At 44.5% G+C, this 16387-nt stretch overlaps 1 protein-coding gene and 1 long non-coding RNA gene across 3 annotated transcripts in view; one reads left to right on the top strand and one right to left on the bottom strand.

Moving 5' to 3' along the window:
• Positions 1-445: 445 nt before the first annotated feature.
• The window catches only part of LOC133351433 (alpha-1,3-mannosyl-glycoprotein 4-beta-N-acetylglucosaminyltransferase C-like), a 59667-nt gene continuing 43725 nt past the window's right edge, over positions 446-16387 (bottom strand). For both annotated transcript variants that reach the window (XM_061566638.1, XM_061566640.1), the window contains 3 exons: positions 11848-12058; positions 3532-3679; positions 446-2938 (listed from right to left, as the gene is read on the bottom strand). In XM_061566638.1, coding sequence (XP_061422622.1) covers positions 1788-2938; positions 3532-3679; positions 11848-11973 — 1425 coding nt within the window. In that variant the 5' untranslated portion in view covers positions 11974-12058 and the 3' untranslated portion in view covers positions 446-1787. The remainder of the gene's footprint in view (positions 2939-3531; positions 3680-11847; positions 12059-16387) is intronic.
• On the top strand, positions 11900-13669 carry LOC133351434 (uncharacterized). The gene is made up of 3 exons (XR_009756179.1): positions 11900-12267; positions 12743-12852; positions 13550-13669. It is a non-coding gene; the product is annotated as an uncharacterized LOC133351434 (long non-coding RNA).

Genomic DNA, 16387 nt, shown 5'->3' with positions numbered 1-16387 from the left:
AGGAAACTATCACGTGATTTTTTATTTTATTTTACTTTTTAATGTTTTTACCTACGTGACTTTACCGAAAAAAACCTAAGAATACGGCCGTGCATTGTTTGTGCAGATAACTGCTGCCTCAAAAAATATGAACAAAATTAAAAGCCCCCCTTTTTTTTCTAATCGGACATCACGGTCCGCCGTGGGGGAATCAACAAGCAGTTAAACAATTAAACGTTTGCAATTTTCATGGGATGGGTCAAGGGTTTAGTTTGGATAGATAAACCTTTGTAACGGCGGCAATATAAATTTAAGCACACTCTTCATTCACATTCACTCTGGCCAGTGTGATTGGTTGTACCACTACAAAGCAGATGTTACAAATCCACACACCTTGAAGGCTGATCAATACGCGATCTGAAAATTCGGTGTGTTTGGGATGCCAGCAAACGGGGGGAGGAGGGGGGGGAGAAAACGCTTCCATTGAGACGGGCAAATCAGTGTTTCCTATTCTCTTTATTAAAGCAGCGTTATCCACGTGTCAATGAAGAGGGATGGAAGTGTGAATATTTCCGCAGCAGTGAAAGTCACTCCGCGGTACACAGGGGGTCCACGGAGGCAATTTCGTTTGCAAAAATAACGACGCCAGGATGTTCCCGCGTAGACGTTATCTGGAAAATGATACCGAGTAGGGAATAAAACATGCGTCGAGAGTGAGTTTACGCAGGTCTAACCACAATGTTCTCATTAGTCACATCACTTTAGTCACAGCACAATAATAAATAATTGCAATCAATTAAGAAAGAAACCTGTATCTTCAAGTTGCAAATTAAAAACTAGCTCGTGCACTTCTGCAAATATTACGGGTTGGAGTTTCTGCTTCAGAACAAATGCAGGCTAAGGGAAACCAGGTCTAAGATTCAATTAAAACCCACAATGTTTGCCCGCACGAACAGGACAAAAAATGAGTCAGTCTGGATTTTTCCACTGAGATTATGTCAACTGTTTTGTACACTGGGGATTAAATTTCTAGCGAGAGTTTTCTAGACAATACGTGTACACTTTGCTGGACAAATACAACATTGGCCCGTTGGAAAATCCAGCCCGATTAATTTTCCCATCGCAACTGTGTGCTGCAGAGAGTGGGCATCGTTTCAACAACAAAAAATGTGCTTGTTATTTATAAATGTTTCACTCGGAGTGAGTCACAATTCCGCAGGGACACCGAGAGGAAACACGGCCCCCACCTCAAGTAACGTAACAGTGCTCCGTGACACACAGCATACAAGCTCATTATTCATCAAATAATTTACATCGGCAAACACAAGCATCTATACACGGTGATTTGTATTTATTTAGTGAAAACGTCACGCGGCTGGTAGCGTATAAAGACTAGTACCAATGCACGTATAAAAGGTAAAAAGTGATTTTTACGAGGGAGGCAAATCGACTGCAGTCATTTCACGTCGATGGAGAACTTACGTCTCCCTGCGAGCTAAAACAGCTAAACGGCTAACGGCTTCAAGGCGTAACATCCTGCCTAAATTTCCATTCCACAGCAAAAGTGGTGTGTACATCCAGAAGCACAACAGATAACAAATACAAAGGGCAGGCTTCCTGCTGCAGAAAAATAGTTGGACGAAAGCTGCCATTAAATGAAGCGGCTGCCGGTATGCCCGCAGACGCTGCCTGCTGACAGTTTATTCTATGCTTCTGAACCCGAGTAAAATTTTCACTTTTTTACAAATTTGGCTTGAGAGGAGAACATCTTTGCAAGTTGTGCTTTGCATTTGGTTGCTTCGGGGCGCCTACGGAGTCTGCGCTGTCCACACGCCTATGTTTCTTATGATGACCCAATCCGACTGCTCGCTAAGCACATTGATGCGCAGGCATGTGATTTCGAAAGGGGCCATTTTCAACACGTCTATGGAGTCGAACTGCCCGTCGGCGAACTCCCCGAGCGGCACGTAGTTGCTGCAGTCTCTCCCCGTGGACGTGGGCTTCAGGCCGTCCCCGACGGCCAGCGCGGCGTGACGCAGCACGTCCCCTTTCCTGTCCTCCGTTCCCGTGCGCACCTTGATCATCTCGATCTTCGCCGCCTTCTTGAAGACGAGCAGGAAGAACTTGCCGACGCTCGGCGCCTTCCCCCAGAAGTACTCGCCGCCCAGGCCGTAGGCCTTGTACGGGTGGTAGGCCTCGAACACCTCGATGTTGGTCCTGAGGAGGGCGGGCGGGTTGTCGGGCACGTCGGACGGCTCGTCCTCGAAGTCGTCGTCCTTGAGCTTGTTGGCCGTGCCCCGGAAGGACGAGTAGTACCCCATGTGCTGGAACAGCGACGGCTTGAAGCGGATGGCGTCGCCCTGCGCCAGCAGCGTGCGGAAGTGGTTGAGGAGCCAGTCGCACGGCATCTCCTGGTAGAACATGAGCAGGAAGCGGGCGAGGCGGGGCAGGTCGCACGAGCGGTACAGCTTGCCGATGTAGCCCAGCTTGGAGAACTCGAGCGTGGCCCAGGGCTGGCCCTCGAGCGAGGACACGAACTTGCGCACGTAGGTGAGGAAGTTGCGCGAGCACGCCACGTCGTCCTCCAGCATCAGGTAGTTCTCCGACAGGTTGGCGCAGAAGTTGGTGAGGAAGGCGTAGTCGACGTTCTGCTTGGAGCGGAAGGTCACCCTGTCGTCGGGGTCGTCGAAGTTCCTCTTGAGGCCCTGCAGCGGCGGGTAGGTGTGCCGCGGGGCGTGGATGACCACCAGGCGGCCGCGCATGACGTGCTGCGAGAACTTGCGGGCGACGGCGCGCGCCGTGCCCTCGCACCACTCCGCGTCGAAGTCGGCGAGGTGCACGACGATCACCATGTCCGCGAGCTCCTCGTCGCTCGACTGCTCGAAGATCGACTTGAGCGTCTGCAGCAGGTAGTTGCCCCTCGCCCTCTTCACCGACGAGATGCCGATCGTCAGGTACTCTGCGACATCGAATCGAACGAAAAAATGATTGTCATACATCCTTGGCAGTGGCACAAAAGCGTAAATAAATCTTGACATATTCGTCAATGACACTGCTCGAGAGAGGAACGTTTATATAATTAGGTGACGTTGCGGGGCCTTTCTTCAGGCAATGGCCTTCTTCACTGCAATGAAAAACGGTCATTGCGCAAAAAAAGCCACACCTATATTTTGAGAATCAATCAATGATTGTTCGCATCGTTTGAGCTGAGTAATACATTGAGATGCCTTGGTGCAGGAGAATTTACCACCGGCCCGCTCGCAAAGTCCAGCACGAGCACAAAATCAAACGTGAGCAGCAAAGTAGACATTCGACGCATGGTAATTCATATTACCACACTCAGGTTTTAAACTGTCAAACTGCCTCATTCATTTCTTAGTGTGCGGTGATCGTAAAATTCACTCAAGGTAAACAAATACAACATATTTATATACAATATAAAAAAAGACATACGGTGTGTTTACGTGGGCCCAGTAAGAACCGCTGACATTGTTTTTAAACTCAGATAAATCTCAAGCGGCGTCAACCACGCTGTAACATTAACCGTCTTACTTTTCTTATTTGAAGGATAACCAGCGAGGTGGTAGTACGTTATGTTCAGAAGGGAGCCGATGTCTGAAAGATTTCTGAAGGACAGTTCATTCTTCTCGGAGTAGAGCTGTTTCAGGAGAACCTCTTTTGCGATTCTTTGCTCTTCATTCTAGAGGGACATGAATAAAAATACACACATTTGTCACCATCAGCGTTTTATTCTTTAAACTATGGAACTAAACAATTATCTAAACTATGTTTATGTTTCACCAGGTAAGGGCCACTGAGCTGTATAGCTATTTTTTTTTGAAGCGACCTGGCCACAAATGATAGCTCAATGAAGTGGCTTATCACGTTGAAATTTAAAGCAGCCAAATACTCTAAACGCGTGAAGTTGTTTTTAAACGTGGAGGGGAGAAACCGGAGGACCTGGAGAAAAATCCACGCAGCCACGATATCATATATATTTATATATATAAAATGTCAGTGTTATATGATTGGGGTGAAAAGCAGCAGGGAGCAAAGAATGGTCAATTGACTTTGCAACAACCCCAATATCTTAAGGTCTAAACTCGGGTCAGGACGAGTCTAAGGGCTATTCTTAAGGTTAATGAAAGAGAAGCCCGGGTTATCGCTGTAATCGGAAGTTTATTTCCCTCTTGAAGGATAGAAGAAAAATCTCATTGCTTTTAAAGCCATTCATGTTGGTTTCACCCAAATCAACAAACCATTGCACGGCACAGTTAGAGGGAATTTAAGGCAGTTAATGGTGTTATTGTTTGGCATGGGCAATCTTTTTTATAAAACAATTACATATACTGTATACCCTCTAGTACAAATCATGTGCTATTCATTTGGGCATTCATCATCATCATCATCAGCTATGATCAATCCACTGCTGGATGAAGAACCCCCGAGTTGATGCTATTTCTCATGATGCTGCAATGTAATAACCCACGAAAAATGACTACTACTACTAATAAAGTAATTTACAGCTCATTGTTAATCCCCAACTACATGAAGGGCCTCGCCATGCTGTGTCAGTAATATAGGGTTGTGAGACCATACTTCACCATGCTGGTCTGTGTGGGTTTAAGGGAGAGTGGCCCAGCACTGGTTTGCCGCTTGTGTCAGCTGGGGCTGGGAATCAAACTCAGTTAGAGCCGGTTCGTGGTAAAGTTGCACTAACGACTCTGCTGCCACATTGCCAAGTTAACCTAAGTGCATGACTTCAACAGCCCAGACAGAAGATATTGTTGTGGACAGAGAGTTTTTGAGATTGAGATCCTTAAATAAAAACGAGATATCAGCAACACAAATTCAAGTTATTTCAAAGGCCAGCATTGTATTGTGAATCGATACATGCAGTCCCCGGGTTACGGAAGGGTTAGGTTCCCCAGAACGATTTGTAACCCGAGTTTTCCGTATGTCAGAAACTGAACAATCCCCCCCACCCCCAAATCGAGATAAAATCCCATAGTCAGATAGAGTTGTGCCTCCCCTACCCGATTACGAGTTTGTTTTATCTCAGTACTGTATCATGCAAAAAGAGAAGAATTACATAACGCTACAAAAAAATATATTTATCTTAATCCTGGTGAAGCGCGGGCTCGGTGAAGGTGGCGTTTTGGGGGAGCGAGGCGTAGGGCTCTGGGTGGTATTCGCCCACAACCTCAGCACGTTGCACCATTTGTGCTTACGTCGATTAACGCAAACAATATCCGCATATCGATTTTTTTTACATGCTTTATGGGAGAATTTCCGTAAAGTTGGATTTCCCTAAGTCGGGTCCCTTTCGCTGTATAATAATAATTAAGGATTCCTATAAAGAATTGAGGATTGCAATATTTGGCATGTAGAATGTTGAACACTGAGTTCAGAGTAAACAGTTAAATTATCATCTGCAATATCCAGTCACGGGGTGGAGCAGTGAAACATTAGTTAGTACACTGTACTATGAACCTGACCACCTGAGTTTGATTCCTGGCCCCGGCTAACATCAGTGGCGAGTGATATTTGAACCAGTCCTGCGATCACTTGCTGTCATGTGCAAACATCAGCACTAATATGACAAAGGTGGTTAGGCATTGTTTCTGGGCACACCGCCGTCTCGTTCGGAGAGCCGACCTTAATAGGTGCTCGTGAACAGCACTTGCCTAAAACAGTCTGGTAAGGCTATATGGGCATCTTTGTCTTTGTGGGGGTAGCGTGCTACATTGTATTTGACTATAAATATACGCTGACTATCTATTGCTCAAAGGCTCAAAGCACATGTTAACACACCCGTGGCATGTGCCTTAATATATTTCATTATATAATTAGTTTTTACAATCCCGTAAATCATAATCGGGTTACAATGACCTTGCAGGATATTCATTACAAACAATTTCTATTCCATTTCAATGAAACCAATCATGCAAATTAGATATATCTTTTTTTTTCTTTGAATTCCAAATAGGTCATGAAAACTGTCAAAGTCTTCCTGATGACATGTTCATTAGGGTTTAAGACACATTAAACGGATTACTTTGCCCGCCTTTATCAGCCACCAGTTTTCTTGAATGATTTTACAAAATCCCATTATACCCATGCTGCCGTGGTGTGTAACGGATCACATGCTGGACTTGCCAGCCCAGCGGTCGCCTGTTCACCGAGGGCTACTAAAAGTGTTTGACACCACACCAAAGTCGCTTAGCAGCAAGTTGTTTGGTGGTGGGGTAAAGTGTGGGTACTCCTACCTCTTCGAAGATGTCTGACCAGTGTGAAAAAGTAGGCCAAATGCTCTCTAGTGGAGGGGGAGGGGGTGGTGGTGGTGCCCTTCGGCCTGCAGTGGCATGACCAAGCAATTGCAGGGGCTGTACCTTTACCTCGTAACATGATGGCATTACAGTATCTAGAGCAGGCGACTTGCAATTGGTCAGGAGCTCAGCCCTTCAGGGTCAATAAAATGAGTACCCACTTTGTGGAAAGTCTGCAGTGATTGTCCTGTGGATTTACTCATTCTCACAAAAGAAATTTGGATTCTTTTTTTATCACTCGCTCAGGGCTGTAAATTGTAGATGACTTCCTACCTATTTGAGATTAAACTTTGAACAGAAACTACTTTGATTCTTTTTTACTTGACACGGCCTGAGGTAGGTGCTCACATAAATTGTCCACCGATGGGATAGACTGACGAGCCGTAATGAGTCATACTTATAATCGCCAAAGTACGTCACCAACCATTCGTTCCAAATGGGAGTTTCACATAGCCAATAAGCAGCCCAGATGCCACCGTGGTATAACGGTTAGCACAATGGACAAACCACAGGTCTCCGGTTCAATCGCCCAGTGTGGCAGTTAAAAAATTATGGGCTCTGATTCTTAAATCTCCCTGGTCTCTGTCTACCCGGCAGTATAAATCTGTACACCAGCAGTTAGTTGACCGGCAGGTCGCGTGCAGTGGGGTAGAGTGTGGGTATTTCAACCTCGACCAAAATGTCTGGCCAATCAAGTTCAAGTTCATTTATTAGGTATAGCCCTGTGAGCCATTCGGTTCTTGAATCGGGTGCAACCGCAACAAACAAAAAACAAAAACATGAACAAAAAAATCTTAAAGTGAATATGAGACTAAGTGCAAACAGAAAATCCAAGAAAAGACAGAAAAATATTGCAGAAAAAAACACCGTACACCAACGCTGTGTGCAAAAATCCCAGTGGGATGCAAGTCAAACAACAACAACAACAACCATAAGATAACTTAGATTAAGGCCATCAGTCTAACTCTGTACTACAACAAACAAACATGGCTAAGCCAATGTTGACGAGTGGGCTAAATGTCCTCTACAAGGGGGTCTTCCAGAGTTTTCCACGAGTGGAGGTTCTTCTTCAGCAGTGGCAGGAACAAACAATTGCAGGGTTGCACCTTTACAATCCTGCCCACAAGTTTAAACAGATCTCATACGTTCTAGATTTGAAGTTTTCGTGACTGCAATGATCCATACTCTTTGGTTCTTTCGGTAAAGTCACGTAGGTGAAAATAATAATAAAATAAAATAAAAAAGATCTCATACGGTCATCACAGATTGAACCAATGCCCTTCCTGCGAGCACGCGCCAGCGAATTGTCCTGACATTATTTGTCGACAGCCGGTGTTTGAGTATTATTATCATGATCATAAATAGAAATATAATAGCTTTTATTATTTCTTGGTGGCAGTGGCGGCGTACGTGCCGCTCGTTTGCAATGAGGCTTCTCATTGCGCCAGTGATGTCGCCTATTTATTGACGGCGGTTAATTTTGGCCGTGACACCGGGCGCAACAGGCTGCTCTCGTGCGGAGAGTTGTGGGAGCTTCAATGTCCACAAGTAATTAAGGTGCCGCACAGTTTGATCTCGCGCTCGTAATGCAACATCGCGGGAGCGTCCGTTAGGAGCTTGTGCCGCTGAACTCCGTCTGTGGAGGTGAAACGCACAAGTGCTTCCAGATCAGAGCAAGGCCATTGACTGCAAATTATACGTTGATGAAGCCACCGGTGCTCTGCTGCCACCTCGACTCACTTTGTTAAACAATTTTGGGAGCATCAGAACGTGCGGCGTTGCCCCGTTAATAAACACGACCGCAATGAACTTTGACTTGAAGCTTTCGTGACTGCAGGAATTCATACTCTTTGGGTCTTTCGGTAGAGTCACGTAGATATAATTTTTTTTTTAATCACGACGTTTCGATCGCAACGCGAGCAATCGTCCTCAGGTGAAAAAAGACAACAGGCGAACTGCTGAGGCAGGATAATTTTTTCCAGCTGAAGACGATTGCTTGTGTCGCGATCTAAACGTCGTGATTTTTATACTCTTTGCTTTTTTCGGTAAAGTCACGTAGGTAAAAAATACAATAAAATAAATGAAAACAACTCAATTAAATCACGACGTTTCGGGCGCAACACAAGCGTCCATCATCAGGTGGGAAAGCGTGACCTGCTGCTGATCTACGCGACTTTACCGAGAGACCCAAAGAGTATGTAATGAACTTCTTTTGCGATATCGCAATTCATCCTTGCACGTGTTTTGCTGCATCGAGCCACTCGCACGTAATTCATGGCGAGCAGACCGCGTCCGAAATGTATGCCGCTTTATCACAGGCGTGCACAACACCAGCGGCTGCTGGCCTGAGTGACGCTTACATGTTACGATAGGTGAGCACGACATGCGTTCGCGGGATGGTGAACAGACTGATTACGTGACAGTGGCGGGGGGCTGGAGTCATTCCAAATCAATCGCAATGTGAGAAATGCACTACTTACTCACCTATTGCCTCAATTAAGTGTCAATCAGGGTGGCTGGACTGTTGTTTTATTCCCCAGCACTACCCTATCAGCGTTGGCAAGTGAACTTCTTTTAAAAGCGGGCACTTATAAATGGGAAGCTGCCGTGGTGTAATGGTTAGCGCACCGGGCTTGCAATCCAGAGGTCGCCGGCTCGATTACCCGCCGTGGTTAGTTTAAAGTAATGTGCAAGTTTCTTGAATTTCTGTACACCCGATGCATACACAGCAGTTAGTCGATTGGTGGGGTAAAGTGTGCGTACTCCCATTTCTTCTAAGACGGTTTGGCCAGAGTGGAAGAGTAAGGCCAATTACGCTCTCGAGGGGATCTATAGAGGAGGCCCTTCCACCAGCAGTGGGATGATCACGACATTTCAGGGCTGCACCTTTAACTAAAAACATGTCAAGACATAGATTAGTGATATAGAAAAAGTTAAATATAATTATCTTAATTTGAAGCTTTCGTGACTGCAGGAATTCATACTCTTTGTTTCTTTCGGTAAAGTCACGTAGATAGAAAAATAACTAATAGATCACGACGTGTCGATCGCAACACAAGCGATCTTCTTCAGGTGAAACAACACAGCAGGCGGACTGCTGAGGCTGGAAGAAATTTAGCGAGAGAGCTACTGCGGCCAAAGGTTCTTTTGGTTTGAGGTGGGTACAACCCAAGGTAAGTGGGCGGGGCTAGAGATAGAATTTGCAAGTGAATTTAGGATCGCAGAGCTAGGCATACGTCGGCTAATCCGAAGGGGGGAGGGGAGAGGGAGGGAGGGGGCTGCAGCAACTGCTGTAACGGGCTTTTGTAAAGCCAGAAAATAAATGTTTTGAGTCTATATTGAAAATGAAATTGTGAATTTTATTCCTTTCTCAGTGTATCATTACTAGACTTGTGATATGAGCGCACGCACTATCTAAATATTATTCAGATATTCAACACTTGCTGGTGGAGTGGTGGTGGCGGTGGTTAGTGCAATTTGTAAATGGTCATACCCACCTGAATTCGATTCCCTGCCACGGCTTAATGTCAGTGGTGAGTGAAAGCTGAACCAGACCTGGGCTAACTCCCTCCCTTCACCAAAACAGACAAAAATTATCCTATTGACCCAACGGCATGGGGAGGCCTTCATCCAACAGTGGATTGATAAGGCACTGTAAATTATGATTGTATTACTGTATTATTATTCGTTTCATGATCATACAACGTTTGTGACCTTGAGCATGTTTTGCATCGTAAATGTAACTGACACGAATGCCATTCTTTGCTGACAATTGGTATATGACACTGGAAGGTTTAGTCGAATGTTGTAAACATATAAGTGAATAACAGATCAATTGAGAGACAAAGTCTCGGTAAAAACGTCTGCGCTTTTTGCACGTACATTTGCTGTTTTGGAAGTTCCTACCAATTCAAGAAAATGGAGAGAGAATGCTTTGTTGCAACTCCAGAACTTTGGAATAGTTTTCCTTCATCAATAAAATATATATACGAGAATGTATCAAAACATCTTTGGCCATTCATACCTTCCCATATGCCACTGGCCGAGTGATGCCCCTAGCCAAATGAGACAGGACGATCATCAGGTTGACTGAGCTTCTTTGAAATGTGTCGCATCTTCTGCGTACGATTGACCACACGTTTCATCCGTATTGTGGAATGTCATGCACTGCATTAGCAACAAATGCAAAGGTATTGAGTACTTCATTCGGTTACATCTCAACGATATTTGTATTAAATTTAGATTTTAAGCTTTCGTGACTGCAGGGATTCATCTTCTTGGTTCTTTCGGTAAAGTCACGTAGAAGGGAAATAATAAAATAATAAAAATAAAACACAATAAAATACAATTCTCACGACGTTTTGGCCACAACGCAAGCAGCCGTCCTCAGATGAAGAACAGGTCTGTCGGAAAGACAACGTCTGAAGGCTTGGTGGTGTTCATTCAGACGCTGTCTTTCCGACAGACCTATTCTTCAACTGAGGACGGCTGTTTGCGTTGTGGCCGAAACGTCATGAGAATTGTATTTTATTACGTTTTATTATTATTATTGTATTATTTCCCTTCTACGTGACTTTACCGAAAGAACCAAGAAGATATTTGTATTGCTGAATGCAATTCAGATGACTACGCCAATTACTGATAACGCTTATAAATAATAAACCGGTGACATTGATGTGTTTTTAATCAGTTGGTACTTAACCGCAATAACATGGTTTAAAGGCACGGTCAGTAGCGAACAATTTGGATAATTTTTTTAATAGTGCAAAGAAGCGTGGAAATAAAAATTCTTGGAATTGCATTGAGAGACAGAAAAAGTAGGCACACATTGATCAGGGAACAAATACAAACCAGAAACATACCATTGACGGTTAAACTAAAAACTAAGCAGGCTTGGGGCAGGACACATCGCTGCAAGAGATTACTGCCGATGGTAATGAGCAGTGACAGAATGACAGCGAAGGAATGAAATACTTCTGAGTGGACATCCACCAAAACATTACGTCGGCTCGTGTAACGGTGCTCGGCCGATTGATATACCGTAGAGCCGCAGAAAAGTGGCGACGGCTTGGAGAGGCCTTAATCCAGCAGCGGACCGAGATCATGGCTGATGATGACAATGGGAACGATGACATTCAAACGGAAGAGAGAGAGAGAGAAAAAAAAATGTAACCCGTAAAAACAAAGTTTTTCACTATAAATCCTTTATATGCGTGGCGGCTAGAGTCCTCTCGTCCTCTGGCTTGAGATGGCTGCTACCTATGGGTCAGATGATTGCCTGCCACCATTAAGCGATTGGTAATTAAATATAATTTTTTTCCCCTAAAATGTTGAAAATTTTGGGAAAAAATTTTCACGAAAATAAATTGTCACGCACAACGAGTCTGTGTGCAAAATGTCAGCTCGATTGGATCACGGAAAGTGGGTTAAAAAACGACCGTAAAATGTTCACGTTCGTAAGCGCGCAAGCAAGCAAGCGAGTGAACTTAATATAAAGGATTCAAAAAAACTCCCCACCCACCGGGAATGTCACACCCACCTCGCCAAACCCCGAGAGCTCCTCGTCGATCAGGAAGAGGAGCAGCAGCGTGGACAGGACACATGTGACGAGGCCCACTCCGAACTGCGTCCGCACCCGCTTCCGAGAGCAGCGCATGGCCTCCATCTGTCGGGCGCGATCGCCTCCTCCCCGCCCTCCCAAGAGCGGCGCTCACCGCAGGGCGATCCGTGCTGTCGCAGCGCCGCACATCCTGCCCAACGGAGGTGTCTATGAGCGAGCGGCCGTGTGGAGCGTGGGGTACGCGGAAGAAACATCGGCGCGGCGCGCGGAAAAACAAACCGCCGCCAACAATCGACTGGCTCCGTATTCCTGCCAATGTGGATGGGGAGGCCAAGTGGGTGGTGCAGAAAGAGGAACGTTGTTTTTCTTTTTTTTCAAATGCCAAAAAGCAATGGGGAGGTACGTAATGTGGTCATTCATCACCAGCTGTTACTCCACCTGTCTGTCAAATGAGCTCTTTTGAGCATAATATCAATTTCGGGGTGAATTACTGGCATTGGTTCGTATATAAAAAAATATATATATGTGGGGCTGCAAAAACCTCACGGTGAAACTGGTATTGATTGATTTACGTAACAATGATAATTATGATAATAGCTCCAAACCTATGAAGTCATTATGTCGAATGAGATTATCGATTCTGCGTCCTATATTTAAACCGGGTATGAGACCATTTGAGGGTAATGCTCTCATTTGTTAAGAAATAACTTGGACTCAAATCAAGTCGGGAATGTTAACATTATTATTATTATAGTTTTGTTTAAAAATGTTTAGGCTTTTAAACAAATCAATTTATTTCAATTTTGCCTAAAAACTAACCCGGTGCGGTACGTATGTGTGTATGTATGTTGAACTTCTTTCGCACCATACGTAGCCAACCGTGCTTGTCGGAGGTGCGGAGTGTGTGTGAACATCAACACTGGGGAGACAAAGGCAGCCGGGCATGATCTCCACACCACCTCCTTGTGTACAATTCCGGCCTTTGTGAGTGGCTCACTATAACAGCACTTGTCTTTGTTTTTGGTAAAATGTAGTGCACGTTTGCACGTGTTACCGTTTGGCACTTGTTTCTTATGAATAAAGCACACTATTTACAATCGTTATTATTTGACAGGATTAAACTGTAATCTGTAATGTCACAAGCATGTTGGGGGCTAAAAAAGCATAAACCCTTGCTTGGTCCACATTTTATATTTACAATTTGTTAAGCCAATGCAGAGTCAACGGCCTATGATTTACTACTAACGAGTGGCCAAAATATTCCCATTTTTCGCATTAATTGGCTCTCTAGGGCCACCTGTGACAAGCCAGAATACCTGAAATCCATCTAATACAGGGAAATCACACTCTGGAGGCTTGCAGCTTACCAATAATAATGGCAGTTTGTCTTATGCCGTGGTACACACCATACTTATGGGACAGAGTCTGTTATTTGTGAGGGCTATTAGACCAACACAGAAAATTCCTCCCAACGCTGGCAACCGTGTGTGTGCGCACGTACGTGCGTGCGTGCGTGCTCGCAATAACTATTTGGATTAATGCTAAATGCACTTTTGAAATTGGAGGAATAATTCAGCCTCGGCCGTGATTGTTTTAAGAAATGACACCATTACTGTCTTCCGGCAAATTACTTGGGCAAAAAAAAAAAATGTTAATTACATCGAGTGTTTCTGCGTTACAGGTGCGACTGAAGGAAACGGCATAGATGCACGCAGGAACGGTGCACAGAGGTTTGCTTACACGTACAGCGATTGCATCAACACACGCGTCATGCGTACACATGAAAACAATTTGAAATGCAACAATTTTAAATACTAAACACCCTTGAGAAGCCAAACATTTGTCAGTTTTCGAGGCCTACTAAGGCTTCGCGTCCGAAACTAAATATTCTTGTCTGGAGTAAATTCTAAATGTCTTCTAAATTGCACAATTAAAGTGAAGTTTACTATTTGTGCCACAAATCTAGGTCCTCTTGTGCCGCCGGGCAAAACATTTCCCATTAATCGCCTCTCCCCCGAGCTCCTTCTTCTCACAGCTCATCGCAGCCAAAAATAAATCAAGCACGAGGCTTCGAAAGGCGTTGCGTCATAACCGCCACCCCCCCCCCCCCCAGAACCAAATTCTTGCTTCTATTCACGGAGTCAAGATGTGCACACTAGGAGGCGGATCCTCGGAAGCCAGAGCACTGAGCCGGCAACTGCTGAGGTTCTTGGGTTTGAATCCGGCGTTCTGGATATGGATGAGGCACAAACGACCGTGCGTTCGGGATCAGGGAGGGCCAATTCCTGGGACAGGCATCGCCACGAGTACAGCGACCGAGCGGAAAGACCAAAAGACCAGATGGTGGAATTACTGCAAGGGCATGTTTTGGATGTTGTGTTTGTATTGTGCAACAGATGCAGGATCTGGTGGAGCGTCGAGAGCACTGGCAAGGGATGGTTATATCAATGGCTTTCGTCATTGATGATATGTTCATCTTGATTTTGAATGTGGTCTCAGCCTGGTCACCCGTGACTGGACAACAACAACATCACATATCATTTTTATTTTTAACTTAATATGGTACATTTTCAGCTGTAAGAATAATAATATATACTTGACTTTCTTACGACGATTTTTGTCACAGGACGTATGGGAAAGCGTGCCCTCTCGTGTATAAATGGTCACTTGAAAAAGGATTTAGGAATCTGCCATTTCATCAAGTTTTCTCTAACCGCTCTGCAAGAGTTTGAAATGAATAATTATTTTGTATCATCAAGCCGACAGCATAATCGTCATAAAATTAGATTTTCTTTGACACACAGACACACACGATACACCCACACTACTGCGAACACTTCAAAAAAGTATATAACCACACTGACATTTTAAAATAACACAACGTCTGTTGTATGTGCATGTGCATTGGTTTGAACTCTTATTCGCGGCTAGCCTGAATATAAAGTGGATCTTTTCCTTAAATGCTTGCCAGGCAAGGAAGTTCCATTGCAGTGTGGCGCCAATGAGGTTTGCCCCCCCCCCGCCCTTGAATGAAACTGCCGCAAGCCAATGTGTATGCACTGACACGTGTAACGTGCAGTGGACGATGCAAGATTCTGTAACGAGACGTGGCTGTGTGAGCACCCAGAGGCTGCTTCTGCACGCGCGATTCTCGCCAATTATTCCAGAGCCGCATCTTTGCATGACGTCTCTCAGGGGTTTCAACAATTGTCATGCAAAATAATTTTAGAGCCTCCAAGCCTGTCAAGTCGCATAAATTGCAAGCACAGTAAGCATACATCAGTCAGTGTTCATTTGTTTGAATAATACGATTCTCCCACCTGGCTGACACTCTTTCCCCATCAGAAAAGCGAGGACATAGCAAGAATTTTTTTCTCTCCCCCAGAACCCATTTTCACTTCTAGATTTGAAGCTTTCGTGACTGCAAGGATTCATACTCTTAGTTCTTTCGATAAAGTCACGTAGGGTAAAAAATGAAATTAATAAAAATAGAATTAAAAATAAAATAAAAATCACGACGTTTCGGAGGCAACACAAGTCTCCGTCATCAGGTGGGACCGTCACAGCCAGATTTGCTGCATCAAGTGAGGCAGGGATTCAAGATGCAAGCTCTTAAATACAAGTTGAGCGGGAGGAGAGGGGAGGGAGGGGCTTATCAGAATGCGGTAGCCAATGAATGGAACGTATCGGGAGGGGGGGGGGCGGGGCTAAAAGAGGTCACGAGGTGCTCGTAGACGTCGACGTGAGTGATTATGTAATTTTTACGACACCCATTTTTATTTGAAGTCGTGAGTTTTCAAAGTCGAAGCGCGTGCTTTATTAATTATAGTGCACATTAACAATCCGCTCGTTGGATTTGATTTAATTGCTTTCAGTTTGATAATGGCATCGAAAAGTCGTGACGCTGAAGAGTCACTTTCTTTTTTTCTATTTACAATCCAATTATTTTCTCTGTAAGTTCTCGAAAAATCATTGTATTATCCGAGTTCTTTTTTGAGTTCATCCGTTGCATAACATATATAAATGACGGCATAGGTAGGAAAAAACAATGCATCACATACTCGTTGGTTCTTTCGGTAAAGTCACGTAGGTATAAAATTAAATAAATCGCGACGTTTCGGGCGCAACACAACCTACGTGACTTTGATAATTGTTTTTTTTTTACCCTTTTATCTGGCAACAAAACTGACACCTTTTTTACAAGGAGTCATGTTTGCATTGACCACAATATCTGCAGTCGGAATGCAAACAAAAAACACAACTCTGATAATGTATGCACTGTCCTTGAAATTGATTGATCCACACCCGAGACAGCTTTTCTTAGAGACTAGTCTCACATGGTGTTGGACCAGATGACGCCAAAAGGCACACAACTCAATGTGACTTTACCGAAAGAACCAAAGAGTATGGATTCCTGCAGTCACGAAAGCTTCAAATCAAGAATGCATCACATATTGTATTGCTTGCATACGTAGCAACAGACTTTACATACGCATTATAACATGACGTCGGGTTATTG

This window comes from Lethenteron reissneri, chromosome 37, assembly GCF_015708825.2.
Source record: "Lethenteron reissneri isolate LAM-NWPU_2019-01 chromosome 37, ASM1570882v1, whole genome shotgun sequence".
Lineage (NCBI taxonomy): Eukaryota > Metazoa > Chordata > Hyperoartia > Petromyzontiformes > Petromyzontidae > Lethenteron > Lethenteron reissneri.
This window is presented reverse-complemented; position numbering and strand designations above follow the sequence as displayed.